The sequence below is a fragment of the Somniosus microcephalus genome, chromosome 3 (assembly GCF_052327205.1).
Source record: "Somniosus microcephalus isolate GS21.2 chromosome 3, FLI_Smic_1.0, whole genome shotgun sequence".
Taxonomy (NCBI): Eukaryota; Metazoa; Chordata; class Chondrichthyes; order Squaliformes; family Somniosidae; genus Somniosus; species Somniosus microcephalus.
Genome location: NC_140989.1, coordinates 349,812,043 through 349,831,404, shown reverse-complemented (window position 1 = coordinate 349,831,404; position 19,362 = coordinate 349,812,043). Strand labels below are relative to the sequence as shown.

Below are 19,362 nucleotides of genomic sequence, written 5' to 3'. Positions count from 1 at the left end.
ATCTCCCCCATGTGCAGAGTTTGTTAAAGAGTACATGCAAGTGGAAGCCCTTCCTGTTGACGTATACTGCAGGGTTTTGTGTTGGAGCATACAAGGCTGTGTGTGTGTAGTCAATGATGCCCTGCCTTCCTGCTTCGTGGCCTTCATAGAGAAAGAGATTAAGTCATTGGCTCAGGCAAATAGCTCCTCTATCCCTGTTTGGTGCAGGCATGCACAGCTGATTGACCAATGTTGCAAATGTCACTTGCTGCATAAAAATGACCCAGAGGCATAACATTTCAGGGCAAGTGATTTTCACAGCCACAAGCAAAGACAACTGTGATCCGGTGATGAGCTGCAGTTGGTGTTGCAGCAGGTGATATTGTTCCTGTCGGCCTTACTGGTAAAGCAGAGCTTATTCACACGCTGCTCCTCCCTGAAATGCAGGTATGAAGTACTTGGTCTGTGCACACAAGTGGGCTAAGGCATGGTGTGAGTTTCTCTACTTCTACTTCCTGCAGCTGTGGGACTCGGGACTCTTGCCTGCTGCTCCTCTTCAAGCCATAATGACATCCCAATTACCACACCCATAAAGTGAACCAAAGCCCCTAGTCAAATTGCCACTGTAGACTTAGCCAGATAACTTTTTGGAAAGTTTACAGTCAACTCCAGCAGCCAACACAGCCAAAAGAGCACAAAAATCAACAATCGAGTGATTTACCCCAGAGCGGGTGATAATTCCTTTAAATAAAGTTGGAAATGGACGTCTCTCGGATATTCCCGCCCATGATTTGTAGGACAATTGTAGAACTGATGAATACAATGCTACAGCTGTTGATAATGGCGTTTGATTCCTTAAATACGTGCAGGACCTTAATTTGCATTGTTAAATAGTGGTCCACCGACTTCAGGTGAGTGAGTGGCTGCCTAAATGGAGGTGGGCACATTTCTGGCGGGGAACTGATGGGCAAGACCATGACCAATTTTCTGGGTCCTAGAACCCATTTTATTACGTAAAATGGGCAGGTGCCCATTGAAAAATCGACCCCTCATCTTTGAATAGCATATGATCAAATGCCACGGTCAGGTTCTCATACCTCACAATTATCTCCAGAGAAGTCTTTGGTATTAACCACGACGTAGACCATCAACAATGCATCAGTTCCAAACAACTTGCGAATATTGCAAGTGTATGGAATTTAAAAAAAAATTAATGGTATATTCCATCATCTCAATTCCTTTGCTTCAGCATGCATCATTATTTAACACAAAGACATCTTACCTGCTTGATAGGTTATATCCATACTTGTCATTGGTTGTGTCGATGTACTAGGCTGCAGGAGTGAACTGCCGAACGGCGGCTGAAAGAGACGCCTGTGATTTGGCAGTCGTTTTTTTGCAGTTTGAGCATAACTTCTTCCTGGCTGAGTTTTTATTAGCGATGATGTTTCCTCTCCAAATTTATTCTTAAGAATTTGCATCAGAGAACTTGACTGTACACGTGTTTCGCTATATCGTTTTGGCTGCAGGTCTGGGAGGCCATGCAAGTCTGACGGTGGTAAGGGGAAGGATTTTGTTTTCAATTCATTTTGCTGCAGTTTTATAGTTATACCATTTGGCGCCAGAAATAAGCCGTCGCTTGTTGCAAATTTCTGAGATATAAACGGCTTATACCTAAATTGTTTGCTACTCAACAATTTTGCGATATTTTCTGCCTCTGCTTCATTTTGCATCATTTCAGTCAAAATGCTGAGTGGGGATTTATGGGCTTCCAGCTCAGTCTTCCCCAACCTCTTCAAATGACCGCGGACATGGTTCGACAGGCCAACCTTTGTGTCAAACCAACCACCACACAAAGGACAGGTATTCTCAGTTGACGAACCAGATTTTACTTCTGTTGAAACAAAATGTGAATGAAGGTTACCCAAACTAATTAATATAAATGGTAGAAAAATGTGCCCACGTGGATTCTGAAATGAAATTATGATGGTTAACCACAGTTAATAATTTCTGTGAATAAATACCAGTTTCTAAATGTTATTTTAATAGAATTATCATAAATAGCTATGAGATTCAGATAAATTAAACAAACGGCAGAAATAAATTTACATCAAGAAATACTGCAAAACATATCTATTTCAAATATAGACAGTTACACAAAAGAAAACCAGTTTCTTTTACATCAAGTTTGAGGAGTACAATTCACTACATACGGTCAACATTGTGGTCATGAAACAGTTGGGTTACCACTAACAAATCACAACTTATATGGCATAAGGGTCTTTGTTTAGCATATTGGAGCTTGCCATAGGTTTCACGGATACTGGATGAAACACACTTGACAAGTTTTTGGGTTAAAATTTATTAGGCGAGTGCAGAAAATTGTGCTGATTTGAAGTGGTGCCAGGACCGTGTTTTTTTTATTTTGATCTATTCAGCAGTCCATCACAATTCAGTTAGTGGAAACTTTGATGGTGATTTATTAGAATAAGTTGCATTCAATTGCTTTGTTGCACCAAATATGTGACAATAACTGTACTAAGATCTAAATTTTAATTTAATAAAACTATTTTTTTGGCCTTCTCTTCCTATATGCACAAATTTCATTCTTATTTCTTGTCTCAGCGATACTCTTGTCAGTCTTGTTGTTTTCTGTCCTCCAGAGTTTCAATCTCTCATCTTCTCCCTGCTTACGATTTATTTTTCCTTGTGCTTCTTTGACACTAACATTGCAATCTTGCTTGATCCTCCTTTCTCAGTCTCTCCAAGAACTTGTATGTTGAAGCTCTGCGCATCAGTTTGACTCTGTAACTACTTGACACTAGGACTAATTTTTTTCTTTATGAAAGCATGAAAGCAGCAAAAAAAGACAGACATAAAGGAGCTTGGCTGCGTTCATTCAAGTGACAGTAATGGCGTCATGGGTGAAGACTAAAACAAGCTACTGTAACAGATACATATTTGAAGTTAAAACTACATGAAAAAATACTATACACAAATGCTGCATAACAGCATTGTCATAAATAGAAACATCTCATTTGTGCAACTCCTTTTTACAGATAATGGGGGATGGCGGTGAGTACTTCCTCTTAAATGAATACACTGGCAACATAACTCTGCTATACCTCAGAGACTTGCACACCTGGTGTACATACTCTCCACTCTTTTCCCCACATACACCCTCAAAAGAAATGATCCAACTCCAGAAGCTCGGAACAAATCCGTCTGCTTCAGGAGAACGAATCATTTCTAGCACCAAAATGTTTTGTGAGCCAACGCTGGAGATGGTACTGTGGATAATGATTTTGATACAGGAAGCAGCACAAGCGTTTCAAGGTCTGCCACTGAAGCCATTTCAGCAGGATAAGTAGTTGCCTAGAAAGGCCTGTGTTACCTGTCATCATAGACCCAAGGGATTTTCTCAAAAGTTTCCCCTTCTGCTGTATTTGTAGAAGAATGATTTGTGCAGGATGATGATTGCTAACAAAGTCCAGAATCATGCATCAGCATAGCACTGGGTGTCATTCAGCTGATGGATCCTTTGATGGTAACTCCTTATAAGTGATCTTTGCTTCAAGTCTATTCTCCATCTAACCTGAAGCTAAAAGGGTACAGTACTCAGGACCTCAGAGCTTGGCAAAACTCTGCTAGAATGCCCTTGCTGTTGTGATCATCATGTACGGTGGAAGACTGTCCCATCAAGATCTTCTACTGAAATCAGGAAAAAGTTGTGCAGAAAACAATTTGCTGAGTACCCATCACAGGGAAAAACTATTATATTCAATACAAATCATGAACCCGAGTCAGCCAAAACTAGATGTTAAAAATTAGTCAACCAGCACTAAAGTGAAGCAAGCCACGAAGACTTAACCATACAGGCATTAACTGAAAAAAGACTGCACTGTAAATAAGGATATTGCAAAATTCGTGAAGCTTCACATTAAAAAAATGGATTCATTTTCTAATACCACTACTTTTCAAAAATTTAAAACAAAAACCATACAAATTGAAAGTACGGGCTTTTGGTTTAGTGGATGGGGTGTAGCCTGGCCAACGTGAAAGTGGAACGCTATCTTGGTTGTTCTAGCTAATAATTTGGGGGGGGGGGGGGGGGTGGGTGAGGGAAGGAGAAGAGTTAGGGCATTGTCTTAATCATGGTAGGTAGTGTCCCATGCTTCCTTTGCATCTCCATTGGGTGGGAGATTTTGGGAAGCGGTTGTAGAAAGTGGCACCCAGCTTGGTTAGTGCATCTTGTCTCACTTATGTTTGATTCAACACTATTGTGAATTTGTTCTCTCTTGCAGATTGCAAAATGTTTTTTTTTTTGGTTTAAACAGTGGTTGGTTGTCACTCCACCGTGGCTGACAGAATACAGTCATAACAAATTTGTAGATAGGGCTGCCATCTTTTGTAAAGTCCAAAACCAGAAAGAAAGCAGGACAGAGGCAGGGGTGTCACGTTACAAGTTGGAGTCGCAGAATTAGGTGGAAAATTGACGTCATTTTTATATCTAATTTATTTATTTATTTATTTATTTTTAAAAAGAGGCTTTTGCTATCAGGGCACATTGTTGAAATTTTCAAAGCATCCCAATCGAAAACCAGACTGTCCAGGCAAAAATCAAATGAGTCCCACTCCTATCCGTAAGTTGTGTGTTTTTACATGCTATGCTTGTTTTGAATTTCCCAAATTAAGGTTATTTTATAGAATTTCAAGCATCTAAGCTTATCAAACGACATAGCTACTTACTAGGTTTAATCAGGAGCAGGCAAATATTATTTTGCTCCAACAAACTCACTTTAGCCTTTATCAGACCAAGAGATTGAGTGAATGCGAGAATGAATGCTAGCTGGACCATTTTATTTATACTGCTCATTATTCTACTAAGCAACATAGGTGGGCTATTTTGGTCAAAAGGAATCTTCCCTTTGAAAATTAGCAATTGGCAGTTGAAGCGCAGGGGTGCTTTGTGCTGGTCTTCACCTGCATACCTGTCACTCTTGTTATACTCCTTAATGTACATTGGTTATTTCTATTTCCTAATACCATTAGGGGAGGGGAAATGTTATTATGCCCTCTCCAAGTAGCGAAACCACCCAGCAGTTTTGTGTCCTCTATTGGGTATAACCAATCTGATTTCTCAGCAATGCACAAAGTTGGGGTTGGCAGATTTATCAAGTCGCTATCCCCGAGTCTTGAGATTTTATCTTCGATTCTAATCTGCATGGTACCTTAATTGAGGATCATTCTGTGTCTTTCGCACCCTTTTCCCAATGATTCAATCAGATTCGATAAACTTGATTGTACTGCTGAATCATGCTGTAGCAACACGCAAGTGTTTCTCTTTCTGATTTACCTCAAAGAACGAATCGCTGGTACTGCAACATTGCCCTTCTGGACGATTTGAATGTTTTTAAAACTACAGTTGGTGTTATTTCTTGATACTATGCCATTGGAAGACTTTTAACCAGCTCCATGCAGCTGAAAAGGCTGTGAGGAAACTACCTGACAGGTAGGAAATGGTTATTTTCAACTCTTTTTCTTCCCTTCCTTTTTGCACTTATTTTGTCTCAAGACTATGGCTCGAGTCATTCTCTAATTCCTCACCCAAGCAGCCAATGGGCACTGCTCAAGAGTGGGTCAGTGGGCTATTCAACTACAAGGAGCATTACAGTTAGCACAATTTTGTTCTTGAATGTCCACACTCTTACACTTCCAATAAGAATTGTGGGATAGTGATCAGATACAGAGCCCTGGCTGATTTTCCCTTCTTAAGATGCAGTGAGATCAACTGTAGTGTTCATCCTGCTGAGACAGCAAAACAGCACAACCCAGTGGCTGAACTTAGGACCTTCCTGGTCTATGTGACTTGGGTATTCACTGAATTATCCAGCTGAGCCATCGGGGGAGCCCATGTCTGATTCTGATAAACAAAGACTCCTTTCCATTTCCCTCCTGAACACCATTTAGGAAGTTTTGAAATTTGTAGATTGTCTGGTGCCTTAAAGGTGCACCTTTTAAGGCACCAGAAAATCAGACGCACAAATTTGTGTGCAGCAGTTAACAGGTCCACATCAATATTAAATTACCAACATTTTATGAAGGAAACTGACAAAATTAATCCAGAGAAATTGTTCAGTATGATAAAGTATTCAAATAGGAGACAGAAGTTAAAATTCCCAGAAAGCAAGAGAATTGTGGAATGTGTTACCAGAGACAGCTATTGGCACAGACTGTACAAATGGATTGAAGTGGTTTCTAAAGATGGGATCAATCCATGAAAAAGGGACAACCTTGTAAAACTTTGGTATTTTCTTGTATTTAAAATTTGTTAAATGTTCCAAGTACCTCCACTTTGCTAAAATGGGATGGAGTTACAGGCCATGGTTGTCTTTTTAGTTACTGGATGGTCTGATTTGCTATGTGCCAGAATGGATCTCCACTGCTATAGACCAGAAGTGATAAATGGTACAACATGAATGTTGTCCATCTTTCAGTTCCTTTTTAGTTGAAAGGAACATTCTGACCCCTTTGGCAGTCTTATCTACTAACTGAAGTGGTAAAATTGACAAACTCATCTTTCAAGTCTGTTCCCTGGTACTACCATAATGGACATTGAGATCTTTTCTGGTCCTGTTGATATATCAATGTCATTCTCAGTTTACTGCAGCGTTCTCTGAAGGTCCCCTATAATCTTAAGATGCAAAGGTTAATTGATCTGTTGTTGTACTCAACTCAATGCGGCATTCCAATATTCCAGCACCAGGCACTGATGTGGAGTATTGCCAGCAATGTTGGATCACTCATCAGCTGAAACACCCTTTGAAGGGTTATTGTGAGGAAGATCATTGGTCGACGTAATGAACTCGGGAGTAGGTTCACAGTGTCCTCACAAGGTTGAGCAATTTCCAGTGGGGATTTGGTTTTGTCTCCTTTCTGGGAGGGAGGGAATATATATATCTTCTATTTAAATGATATAACATTCCTTTTACCATAGTGTCTCTCCACCTATTGGGATCAGATCCTCAGAAGTTCATTATACTTTGTACTTCTGTGCTGACCCTTGATTGTCTTATGTTCTTTAGGTATCATTTCGACCTACTGGTGATTACTGTCTACTTGTTTTTTGACATTGTTAACTATATATTTGTGCATTTATCTCTGTAATATTTTGTACCTTAGTCAAAACTTCATAAAAACCCAATTCCTATTGATGATATTGTAGACACACAAAAATAAATGAAGCTTACCTTTCTTTATTCTCCTAACAGGAGCATCGTTTTTTTTGATACGCCGTCTCTTATCACTGGATGCTATTTGTTCTGGTGGAACCAGATGACGAGCATCATAAGTTAAGCCAACTCTATAAAGATGTCCTCGCACATGATTTGACAAGCCAACACCAGTATCAAATACAGCTGGACAGTAAGGGCATGGCCGCTTCTCAGTATGAAAATCAGTCCAATTATAGGGTATATTAAGTGGAGCATCATGCTGATAAAGAACTGGATCCATAACGTCTATACATTTAGCATCACTATTAATATGAAAATCTTCATTAACAAAATGGTTGTGGGCAGCATCTTGATATCCTGTAGAGTAAAGTCTTTGGTTACCATAGTCATTGTTGCCATAATCATGAATGCCATTATCAAAATCATCAAAATCATCGTCGTCATCGTCACTCTCATCATAAGTATCAAAATCATCATCATCAATGCCATTTTCGTCAACTATCTGTACTTCAGTACTGAAGTAAGGAGTTTGTTTATCACCAACATCAAAATCATGCTCAGCAATAGTCACTTCCACAGCATCATCTATACAGTTACTAGTTTCAACAATACCACTTTCAGGTGAGTTTTCTTCACCATCACATTCTAATGCATTTACACATGGCTCAAGTTTATTTAAAATCACAACAGGTGCTTTGTGAAACACATCTGGATATTGATCCAAAATATCATTGCCAACAGAGACATTAACCATGACATCCTTAACAGAATTTCTAACTGATACTGCGCCAGCATCTGCACATTCTGATTCCCCTGATATTTCTTCGGCATTACATTGATGGATGTCCAAAGTATGTTGTACATCTGTATGTTTAGTTTCTATTAATGTAGATGTAGGACACAAGTCTTTTACTATCCCTACATCATTTTCAGATTTCCCATAAATCTGATAACCAATAGCATGATCCTTCGACAACACGACTTCATTGTTCCTTTTGACGTCAATCTCTCCCTGCTTTCTAACATGGTCTTGCTGTAGGAAGCTAATCTTTTGGTTGCCAGTATTTAATCCTGTCAGAATATTTGTTGAAGATTTACTATAATCCAGCACAGAATCAGATGAGTGATGTATTTTTTTTGTGGCTATATAGCATGGCTTCTGTGTACCAGCATTATCACAGACCTTGTTGTACAATGCCGAGGAATTCCCCAGCATATCAGGTGCTTCAAAAGCCCTTTTTATGTCTCGCCTTATGACATATTTGTTTAGGTATTCAGATTGCTGTGACGTAGCCTTATTGCTCCTCACCAAATTAAAGGGTTTCGAGCTCAAGCCAGGTACCTTTGCTCCATGTTCATTTTTATGCTGAACATGGTAAAGTCGCTGATGCAAATATTTGACATGCTTTTTAAAAATACTCCTAGCTGGTGTGGTAAAAGGGCATTTCCTACACACATATACACCTCCTGACTTACAGTGGCTTAATAAATTTTCTAATGATACACCTTTCAAAGGTTTTTGGCTGGACTTGTTAATAACTGCATCATGAATATAAATTTGATGACCTTCAAGTTCATCCATTGATGCTGCCATGAAGTTGCACTTATCACAGCAGTAGTATCTTTTGTCCTTTTCATGCGTCTTAGCATGCTGCACAAATGTTTTAGGACAGTTTGTTCCAAATACACATTGCGGACACTGTAATTTTGCATTCCGGCCTTCATCCTGAAATGTGCGGAGCTCACGAATCTCCTCCATCAGCCTCTCTCTTTTTTCTTGATGAAGGCTCCTGTGCTTTTGGAGTGGGGCACGGTCACGAAATGCAATTCCACATTCTTTACATATATATGGTCTTGGCAGATTTGTTTTACTGTGTCCTTCTAAGTGATAAATCATGTGTCGCTGCAAATGCTTTTTTTCTCTGAAATTCACATTGCATTTTGTGCAGGGGTAAAATGATGGTTCTGTCTCAGTATCATCATCTGATGGTGATTCAGATCCAGTTTGTACATCATCTATCTGTAGAGCACTTCCTGGCGGAAAAACTGTTGAACCGAATGGTGAAGCTTCTTCTACGTACGTGGTTTCAGGTGCACTTGTTCTAGCTGCTTCTAAGTTTTTTACTGGTAGCTTATAATCACTAAAGATTAACTGTTTAATTGCTTCCACCGTTTCTTTGGGAAGATTTGATCCTGTCTCGCCAACAAGGTTTTTTTTTGCAGGCAAGTATTTTGGTTTGACGACTGAAACTTTTGTTTCACTGTGTTCCATTCCCGCTAGAGTAATTGCAGTCTTTTTAGGTGCAAGATGTGTGTCCGCATTTTCTAGTTCGGAGAAATCTACCAACTGAACAATGTCCATTTTTCGTTTTCTTTTTCTTCCAAAGGTCAGATTTGATTGGGCTTGGGAACTTCCATCAATTTGAACAACCCGATCATCATCCTTTTCTTTTGTTAGCAAAAACTGCATGAATTCTTTTTCAGGGTCCCAGTTTAAGCCAGCATCATTTAACGTTGCTGATTCACCCACATGAATTTCTGAAGAACCTAAAACTCTTTTTTCCTTTACTTGTCCTCTATTATCTTTTGTCTTTGCACTTTCTGTACAATACAACAACTGGCTTGTAGAAGCACCATTTGACTGGACTATAGATTTGTGGTCCACTATTGGCAAAGGACTCAGCATTTTAGGCTGTGTATTAACTTGGCCCTGGAAAGGCACTAAATTGGGGACCAGTAAAAGAACTGGGGCTGGTGCTAATGTCTGAACTTTATTTGAAGTGCCAGACAATGTTGGAACCTGAACAGATTGAACAAAGTGAGAGGGTGAGCTAGAAATTGCAAGTGACTGGCACAGAGATTGAGAAATACTTAAAGAAACATCAGCCTGCTTTGCAATGGAAGATTTAGTTGAGGAGAGCTGTAGAACTGGCTCCCTCACAGCAGTTCCTGTAGACAAAATAAGTTTTGCATTCGAAACAGTAGGAGCACCAGTTTGCATAAGCACAGTCTGCTGGGCTCCACTTAAGGCTTTTACAGAACTGTCCCTGGACAGATGTTTAAACAAGCTTAAAGTATTGCTTTTTGGAACTGACATTTGATTCTCTGTTAAGGTCTGAGGTATACTAGTAGTAACAGTGGTTGATGGGAGATCTTTTTCATCTCCAAATTCGCCTTTAGCACCATGAGAATTAATATGGGTCTTCACACTATCTGTATTACTCATCTTAGATCCAGAGCCTTCAATTTTGTTAATCCTGCAAGTCATAAAAAGAAAAAAGGTTACTTTGTACATACTTATACAAAATAAACCTAATTTTTTAAGCATCAATTTTAATAACAATGACTAATGAAATTCAAAAACCTTGGGCTGCAGCTGGCATAGAACAATACAATTATCAGTTTATTAGTAATAATAGTACATGAAGGCAGGTTGTGTGAATTTAACTTGCGGTTACGCATTGTAGTGGCTCAAGACAGGCCTTTTATGGAAAAATGCAATAAAAATACATCCACATTGCAGATTACTGAGACAAGTGTACGGCCTAAAGGCTTTGGGTTAGCCTGGCATGCAAATCTACAACACAAATTTAAATGTCAACTAAATTATAACCTTGCTTAATGCTACAAGCATGAACTGGTTATACTTTTTATTCCATTTGTGTATTTCTATATGCATCTAAAAAGAGTAAACTATATTTGTACATGAAAATACTGTCTAAATGTTAAAACAATGTCAGGTACAAATTAAATACATTTAAGCTGCAGGTTTCTATCTGTAATGTATTGTGTACCATACGTACAGCATGAAATAAAGTGTTGGTAAATTATGAAACAAGTTTAACCTATACACCTTCATGGGTTTACAAATTATTAAAAATCCCTAGAATACACTCAATTATATTATTCAAATATTGCTCAACAGAATACTTAAAATAGACAATTACATTTTATTTACAATATTTTTACCTTAGTTTAACGGCATGACTAAAATGATTATAAAGTCTTAAATCAACTTTGAATTAAAGGTGCAACTGCTTCATCAACCGAGAGATTAGTGGTTTCAACAACTATTACATCTACATCTTGTCTGTTGCTGAAGAAAAACGATTCCTGCTGTCGTTCTCAAATACTGGGAACTTTAATTATGTGTGAAGAATCAAGATTCCACACATTTTAGTTACAACCTTCCTGTTTCCCCTTCAAAACTCTCAGCTGCTGCTAAAATTGACCAATTTCCATGGGAACAAAATACACTTCCAATGAGATCATATTCAATGTTATCACTCTAAAATGGTGCTAAAACAGTTCCCAGCATGAGTCTCTGTGTTAAATACGCAGCAGAAGCTAAGGGGTGGGCACGTACAAACAGGTGCTAAGAATCACGACTGAAAATGTCAATGAATAGGAAAACAAGCCTGGAAATGCTATAATGTTTGTCTCATTTACCTTAACTGATTTTAATCAATATGAGCAACCTGTACCGAACAAGTGCTGTAAAATTAATTGCTGTGACAGTGAGCACTGGGAGTTTTATAACACATCCTTCCTTCCAAAAGCTCTCATTTAATTTGTAATCAAACAGAAAAAAATAACAAGCATTTAAAACCAGCTGCAACACACATAGAAATGGTGAAAGCTTTAATTTCAAAATGACTCTGGTGTCCAAGATCCATAGCCAAATGTATGCTCAGTTAATTTAATATGCTGTACCTGTACTAGCTTTTCTCAACAGGAAGCAACGTTGCTAACGAAGTGGTAAATTCAGTGTTAATGAGTGGTGGCTTCACTGTTACCACCTCAGAGGTAAAACCTTCCGTGCTCCATATTCTACCCATCTGTTCTGGTGTTAGGGGTTCAAAGAAGGAACAGACGTTTCCCATTTAAAAGCAAACTTCAATGGTACCCTCTGAACAGCAGGAGAGCAAACCCTCACAATATCACGAATGGTCTCAAATTGCAGTGCTCATTATTAGAAGTATTCTATTAAAAGCCCTCTCTACAAGTTACGCAGAAGCAGCACATCCAAGTCCTGTAACTGCACACCCTTCTGTGCTAATAAAACTATGTCCAAGGGGAAGGAAAAAAATCAGCTGATTAAATTTTGTACGCTTAGCAAAAATCCACAATATTAAAAGATACTGGTGCAATATAAACATAAAGCAGCAGTATGAATTCTTTGTACACTCATTATTGGGGGTATTTGACAAGTCATTAAATTCACAAATTACAACAAAAAGTATTGTTGAAAATGCAGACATTACAGAATATGCTGAATTCCCTTTAACATTGCAACACATGTAGATACCTTCCTTTAAAGCTGTATCAAATTCATTGATACAAAAATCATGCTCATGAACAAAACAGTACATAAAAGGTCAGACATTTTCTTTCATTATGACAAGAGACCATAATGAAGCTATCCTTATTGACTTTCCTTAGAAATCTCAAATGTCAGTATTTTTGCAAACTATCAGCACTTGCTATAACACCCATATTGCACTACATCTTGAGGTTACTGCAGAAAAAATGAGGTGATAATTGCATATTAACATAATTATTCTGTAATCCCTTTGAGCAGCCTTCCTGGGTCATTTAGTAATACAGATTAAGTACAACCTTTCTGTCATCAGAGCTATGTTGCCCACTTTTTGTTCTCTAATGATTATTTATGATGAAATATTCATCTAAAATTAAATCGACATAGTATGCAAATAAGGACCATTTTCTATGCTTACTGTTGGCTAATATTGCTGAATTAGAACTCCAACAACAAAGAATCCATGCACAAAATGATGAAATAATTCAACTCATCTAAAAACCATAAATGTAAACACTTCAAAAACTCTCAACAAGTCAATGTTGCACAGATACCACACAGATAGTTAGCAAGTCACGGTGTTTTACAGTTGGTTGTTCAATTTTGTACATATTTTAAAAAATTGTTTCAAAAATCAGGATTAAACAGCACATTATAATCTTCATTATGTTGGCGAGATCATGACAAAATGACAACTTTTATATCCCATGAATAAAAAATACATTATTAGGAAGCTAGATGATGAGGCACAAAGCTCATCCTGTGTCTACTTTTGCTTTGAAAAATGTTCCAACCTGCTATGGCACTCCTCTCTGAAAGACACCAAGACATGGTGGTGGGGAAAAAGTACACTGAGCTACTATTAAAAGCCTTCATAGGAAAGTCACTTGGATTCGCATCTATTCATCTTTCAGCATGAAACTGAGCACTAGCTCAGACATTGTGGTTCCTAAAGTCAGTATTTCTCTTTCTTCTTCCTTCTCTCTCTCCACCCTTCTTTACCAAAATAACAGCATGATATTTGTAGAGCATAAATTATCAAACTGACATTACAATGAACAGTACATTGCAGATGGTGTCTCAAAAAGTCAATGAGGTGAAGCTCTGGGTCCCATCTACGCACAGCAAAAACAAACTGCCTCAAGCTGAACTAGCTAATCAAGAGAATATGGCGAGTTGGAAGACTCTTCAATTAATGAAGATATTAAAAAAATTAAACTGAATTCTTCCATTGCTGGATCACTGAGTTTCTTTGACCCAAGAAGGATAATTGAAGAAAACCAAGATATAAAAAGCATTGAAGAGAAGCAAACAGGGACAATAGGAAAGCTAAGAGGAATGAAAAAAGACTGGCAGTCAACATTAAGTTAAATATCATGGGTTTCTAGAACACAAAAAAACTAAAAGGGTTGTCAAAGAAGGTATGGGACTACTTAGTTAGGAAGCAAGAAATCTTATCCTAGAACGTGAAAGAATGGCAGGTATCTCAGCTCACTTTTTACAAAGGAAGGCGGAAGTAGGATTGTAGGACTATCTGTGGAGGGTTTAGAAGAGTCACTAAGCAAGATATTCAAGAGGAAATAGTATTTAAAACTTAATGGAACTAAATGTAGAAAAGTCATGCAGATGCTATGCATCCCAAAATATTGAGGAAGGAGGAAGCCAATAGCCATAATTTTCCAAATATCTTTGGAATGGGAATTGTGGATAAAGAATTGAAGGGTGGCAACCATTGGCAGGAAAATATAGGCCAGTTCGTCTTACCTCCATTGTGAATAAACCTCAAGGTGAAATTTTCTGCTTTGGCAGACTCTTGCCATATCTATGGCGGGGCAGAATTTGTGTCAACCTGTTTAGCCACGATTTGACCTCGAGCACCTGCAGTCGCAGAGCTGGTTCAGCTGTCTCTGGGGAAGCTGAACCAACTTCTAATTTTTTTTTAATTTCTGGGGTTGTAGAAGTGTGATCATCACCCCATGATCGATTACATTTTAAATCCCTCTCCACCCACCACAGCAATGCTGGATGTAAGTAACACGCTGAGTCCAGTGTTACTCTGCCAATAATGGCAGGAGATATGTAATATGACATTTTTCCATCATTACTATGTAATTTGAATACACTTGCCTATACTTCGACAGGCATATTTAACGCCCACCATCACTTTCAATAAAAAATCCCAAAGTGGCAATGACCGTCCAGAAACCGGCAGAATGGCTCCCCGTCCAATTTTCTACACCCGCCTGTCCCAGATTCACCTGAAATCAGACAGCCTGGGAGTGGAGGATTGACCCTATAGAATCTATAATATGGGGGAAAAGAACATGGATTTATATAGGGCCTTTCACATCCTCAGGTCATCCCAAAGCACTTCCCAGCCAATGAATTACTTTTGAGGTGCAGTCACTGCTGCTTTGCAGGCAAATGCAGCAGCCAATTTGTGCACAGCCAAGCCCCACAAACAACAATGAGATGAATTACCAATTGTTCCATTTTGGTAGTGATGGTTAATCAAGAAAAGTCAGCGTGGACCTGTAAAAGGTAGGTCGCTTGACTAATCTAAACGTGTTTAAGCTGCACTGGCAGGGAGCATAGGTCAGAGATAGGGTTACAACAATGCAATCCCAATTCTGATAACCAATGCTCCACAAACACAGCAGCTCAGAGCTCGGAGAGGGGAGGGGAGAGAGGAATCCTAACATGCAGCAAGTCCCATTCATCCATCAACCACCATGCTCGTTGGCCTACATTGGCTCATGGTCCACCAACAACGCTCCCGCTAAGCTGGGCAGCCGTGCAGCTCCCGCGCAAGCTGCTTACCGGCTTTTGAATAGGAGGTTTTGCGAATGCGCGAAATTTTGAATGGACCATGCAGCCCACCATTAAAGGGACCGCGCACCCAAAAAAAATTTGGAGAACATTGTCCACCAACACCTTAATTTTAAAATTCTCATCCTCATTCATGTTAAAATCCCTCCATGGCCTCACCCCTTCCTATCTGAACTCGGCAGCGTGAGTGCTCCTAACCCGGGAGTGTGAGCCCTGACTGTTCTCTGAAAGCAGTAGTGGTAGCACTGTGAGCTCTGGAGCCTGGCTGTCACAATGAATGGAAGAAATTACACACTGCAAAGATCTCAATTACTCCAGTAGGCAGGATTAAATTACACATTCCAGACAAATTGTTGGGTGTGTCTTGTCCTCCAAGGGGACCAATCATAAATTTGGTGTTACACAATCAATATTTGCTGATGATACCAAATTAGGGATATGGCAAACATTGAGGAGGAATACAGGTGACAAATACGTTAGCAGAGTAAACAAATAGGTAGCAAATGTAGGGAAATGTTAAGAAGTACTGTTTGTTAAAGAGAGTGAAAGGAAAAATACCTTAAATTGCATGGTTCTTAAAGTGGAGGAAAAGGAGAATTTAGGGGTGCAAATATAAATATTTAAACAGTAGAAAGGTCATTAAAAAAGCAAATGGGATTGTAGGTTTTACATATAGATATATTGAGTGCAAAACAAGGACGTCACAGTTGAATTTGTACACGATATTGGTTAGCGCAGATTGAAGAATTGTGCGCAGTTCTGGGCACAAGAACGATATTGGACCCATCGCTAGAATTATACCACGAATGAGAAGTTAATAGTTCTGGAGAAAGGATCAAAAAACTGGGGCCTTTTTCCAGTGGAACAGAAAGTCAAGGAGGGTCCCACAGAGGCTTTCAAACGTTTCGTAGGTTTTGAGAAGGTTACATAGAAACATAGAAGATAGGAGCAGGTGTAGGCCATTCGGCCCCTCGAGCCTGCTCCGCCATTCAATGAGATCATGGCTGATCATCCAAATTCAGTACCCTGTCCCTGCTTTCTCCCCATATCCCTTGATCCCTTTAGCCTCAAGAAATATATCCAACTCTTTCTTAAATATATTTAATGAACTGGCCTCCACCGCCCTCTGTGGTAGAGAATTCCACAGGTTCACCACTCTCTGGGTGAAGAAATTCCTCCTCATTGCAGTCCTAAATGGCTTACCCCTTATCCTTCGACTATGACCCCTGGTTCTGGACTCCCCGGCCATCAGAAACATCCTTCCTGCATCTAGTCTGTCCAGGCCTGACAGAATTTTATAGGTTTCGATGAGATCCCCTCTCAATCTTCTAAACTCCAGTGAGTATAAGCCCAATCGACACAATCTCTCCTCATACGTCATTCCTGCCATCCCAGGTATCAGCCTGGTGAATCTTCGCTGAACTCCTTCCATGGCAAGAACATCCTTCCTCAGATAAGGCAACCAAAACTGCACACAATACTCAAGGTGCGGTCTCACCAAGGCCCTGTACAACTGTAGCAAGACATCCTTGTTCCTGTACTCAAACCCTCTTGCTACGAAGGCCAACATACCATTTGCCTTCTTAACTGCCTGCTGCACCTGCATGCTTACCTTCAGCGACTGGTGCACAATAACACCCAGGTCTCTTTGCACTTCCCCTTCTCCCAATCTACTGCCATTCAAATAATAATCTGCCTTCTGTTTTTGCCACCAAAGTGGATAACCTCACATTTATCCACATTATAGTGCATTTGCCATGTTTCTGCCCAATCACCCAACCTGTCCAAATCGTACTGGAGTTTCACGACATCCTCCTCACAGCTTACCCTCCCACCTAGCTTTGTGTTGTGAAATTTTTTCCCACCAGTTAGCAAAACTATAGTATAGGGCATAAATTCAGGATTACTAGAAAAATATAAGCAATTAGAAGATCCCCCCCCCCACCACAGAGGGTTATTAGAACATGAAAAGCTTTACCACCACAGCAACTTGCATTTATATAGTGCATTTAACAGCAAAACCCTCCAAAGCCTCCAAACCACATAGGCATAATCAAAAAATGGATGCTGAGGCAAAAGAGGAGATATTAGGAAGGGTGATCAAAAGTTTAATCAGGTGGGTCTTATAGGAGGAGGAGGTGGAAGAGATGGAGGCGTTTAGGAAGGGAATTCCAGAAGGTGGGGCCAAGACAGCTGAGGGCACAGCTGCCAATGTGCAATGAAGGGAGGCGAACACATAAGAGGCCAGGCTTAGAGAACAGAGAATTTGGATGGGGTTGTAGGGCTGGAGGAGATTACAGTGATAGAAAGGAGCGAGACCACAAAAGGGATTTAAATAGAAGGATGAGAATTTTATATCTGAGGCGTTGCGGTACTGGGAGCCAAGGTAGGTCAGCGAGAACAAGGACGATGGGTGAGTGTAATAACAACTTGCATTTATATAGCGTCTTTAACGTAGTAAAAACGTCCCAAGGGGCTTTGGAAACAGGATACAAGCAGCAGAGTTTTGGATGAGCTGAGGTTTACAGATGGTGGGGGCTGGAAGGCTGGCCAAGAGAGCATTAGAATAGTGAAGTGGCTATTAAGCCAGAGACTGTAACATAATTTGAAAGAAAATTGGATAACTATCTTAAAAGGAAGAATTTAAAAAAGGACACAGGAAAGGGCAGAGAATTGGCAGTTGAACAGCTAGCGCTGGCACAGGTACAATGTGCTGAATTACCTCTTTCTGTACTGTAATTTCTATGATCCTGTAGATGATTGAGAGGTCACATCATTCACTTGCATCATGATTCTGACAGCAGGACCAAATGAAGAACTATGATCAACAATCTTCAAGTGTCTTAGATTTCAGTGCCATCAAAATATTTTCTCAGCAACACACTTCCGATGGGGGTGGGGAAGGAAACATTACAATAACGGAATTTCTCCACAATGGTCCGGTTTGTTAGGTACAAATCTAATAAAATGAAAAGGTAAACTTCGGGAAATCAGTTATTCTTAGGTGATGCTGCTCGGAGCCAGTTCAACAATGAGAAGACAAATTTTCTGAACCAGAGTTCAGAGCTTCCCACATGACAATATTTGTCAGAAGTAGCGTGACTAATTTGGGGATTTTGATTGGCTGGAATAATCGGACAACCTAGATTTTTATTTGCAGTTAACTAAATTAAATACCTTTTTGTTTCTATATTGTCAATAAAAATAATGTTCTGTTACAACAAAACACAAGAGATACTTGAAACCTGACAGATTTCATCCTCTGTTATACTCCCAGAGTTCCTCGCTCCATTTTTACATGATCCAAGCACGGTAATCGGTGAGACTAGTATTTTCCCCCCCCCATCAGAACGTACATGATAATCTGGAGTATAACTCACAAGTTTCCCAGGCGTGAAGTCAAAATGCTTAGAGCAAATTATTGTTGTTTTTATTCTCCTATAAAATGCTCCTTCCTCCCTGCAATTTGTGCATGAGGACCACACAGACTGAATTCTTCTCATTTATTTGTTTGTAACTGGCTAAACTCAACAGGCTAGCTCAAAAGTTGACATTAGCGGAAAACATTATGGTTGTCAGTATAATATTTTTTAGTACGTAGATGATCTTACAACCGTTCATAAGGTGCATGCACAAAGTGCAGTTCTGGAAGGTCACAGCGGCTGCGAAACATTTTGTTGAAGGCTGCTGTGCAATAAACCAGCTAATAGTACTGGACATACATTAACGTGGAGAAGAATTCTCAGTGCTTTCTTGCCAAGTAGTCGCAATTCTTAGCAAAATGGTGGTTTTGGAGCATTGCCATTCAATTGAAAAATTCTGTAAATCCTGTGAAAATTACCAATTTGTAAGTACTGTAACTGCTACATTACTTCTTAACACCATACAATTGTATATATTTTTAAAAACAGCTAAATACTGTAATTCAGTTTTAAGTTGTTAGATCCAGTAGCAATGTTGAAAGTGTACACAATGTAATTAAAATTAATCTTTCGTAGA

At 39.4% G+C, this 19,362-nt stretch overlaps 1 protein-coding gene across 4 annotated transcripts in view; it reads right to left on the bottom strand.

Annotated features, from left to right (window-relative positions):
• Positions 1 to 19,362, bottom strand: part of LOC147122339 (zinc finger protein 644-like) — a 136,037-nt gene that overhangs the window by 24,241 nt on the left and 92,434 nt on the right. For all 4 annotated transcript variants that reach the window (XR_015077734.1, XR_015077735.1, XM_085983385.1 and 1 more), the window contains exons 4-5: positions 7,230 to 10,471; positions 1,262 to 1,873 (exon numbers count right to left, since the gene is read on the bottom strand). Coding sequence is in view for 2 of the 4 variants with exons in the window: in XM_085983385.1 (XP_085839511.1) it covers positions 1,262 to 1,873; positions 7,230 to 10,471 (3,854 nt within the window). In the remaining 2 variants the exon portion in view is untranslated. The remainder of the gene's footprint in view (positions 1 to 1,261; positions 1,874 to 7,229; positions 10,472 to 19,362) is intronic.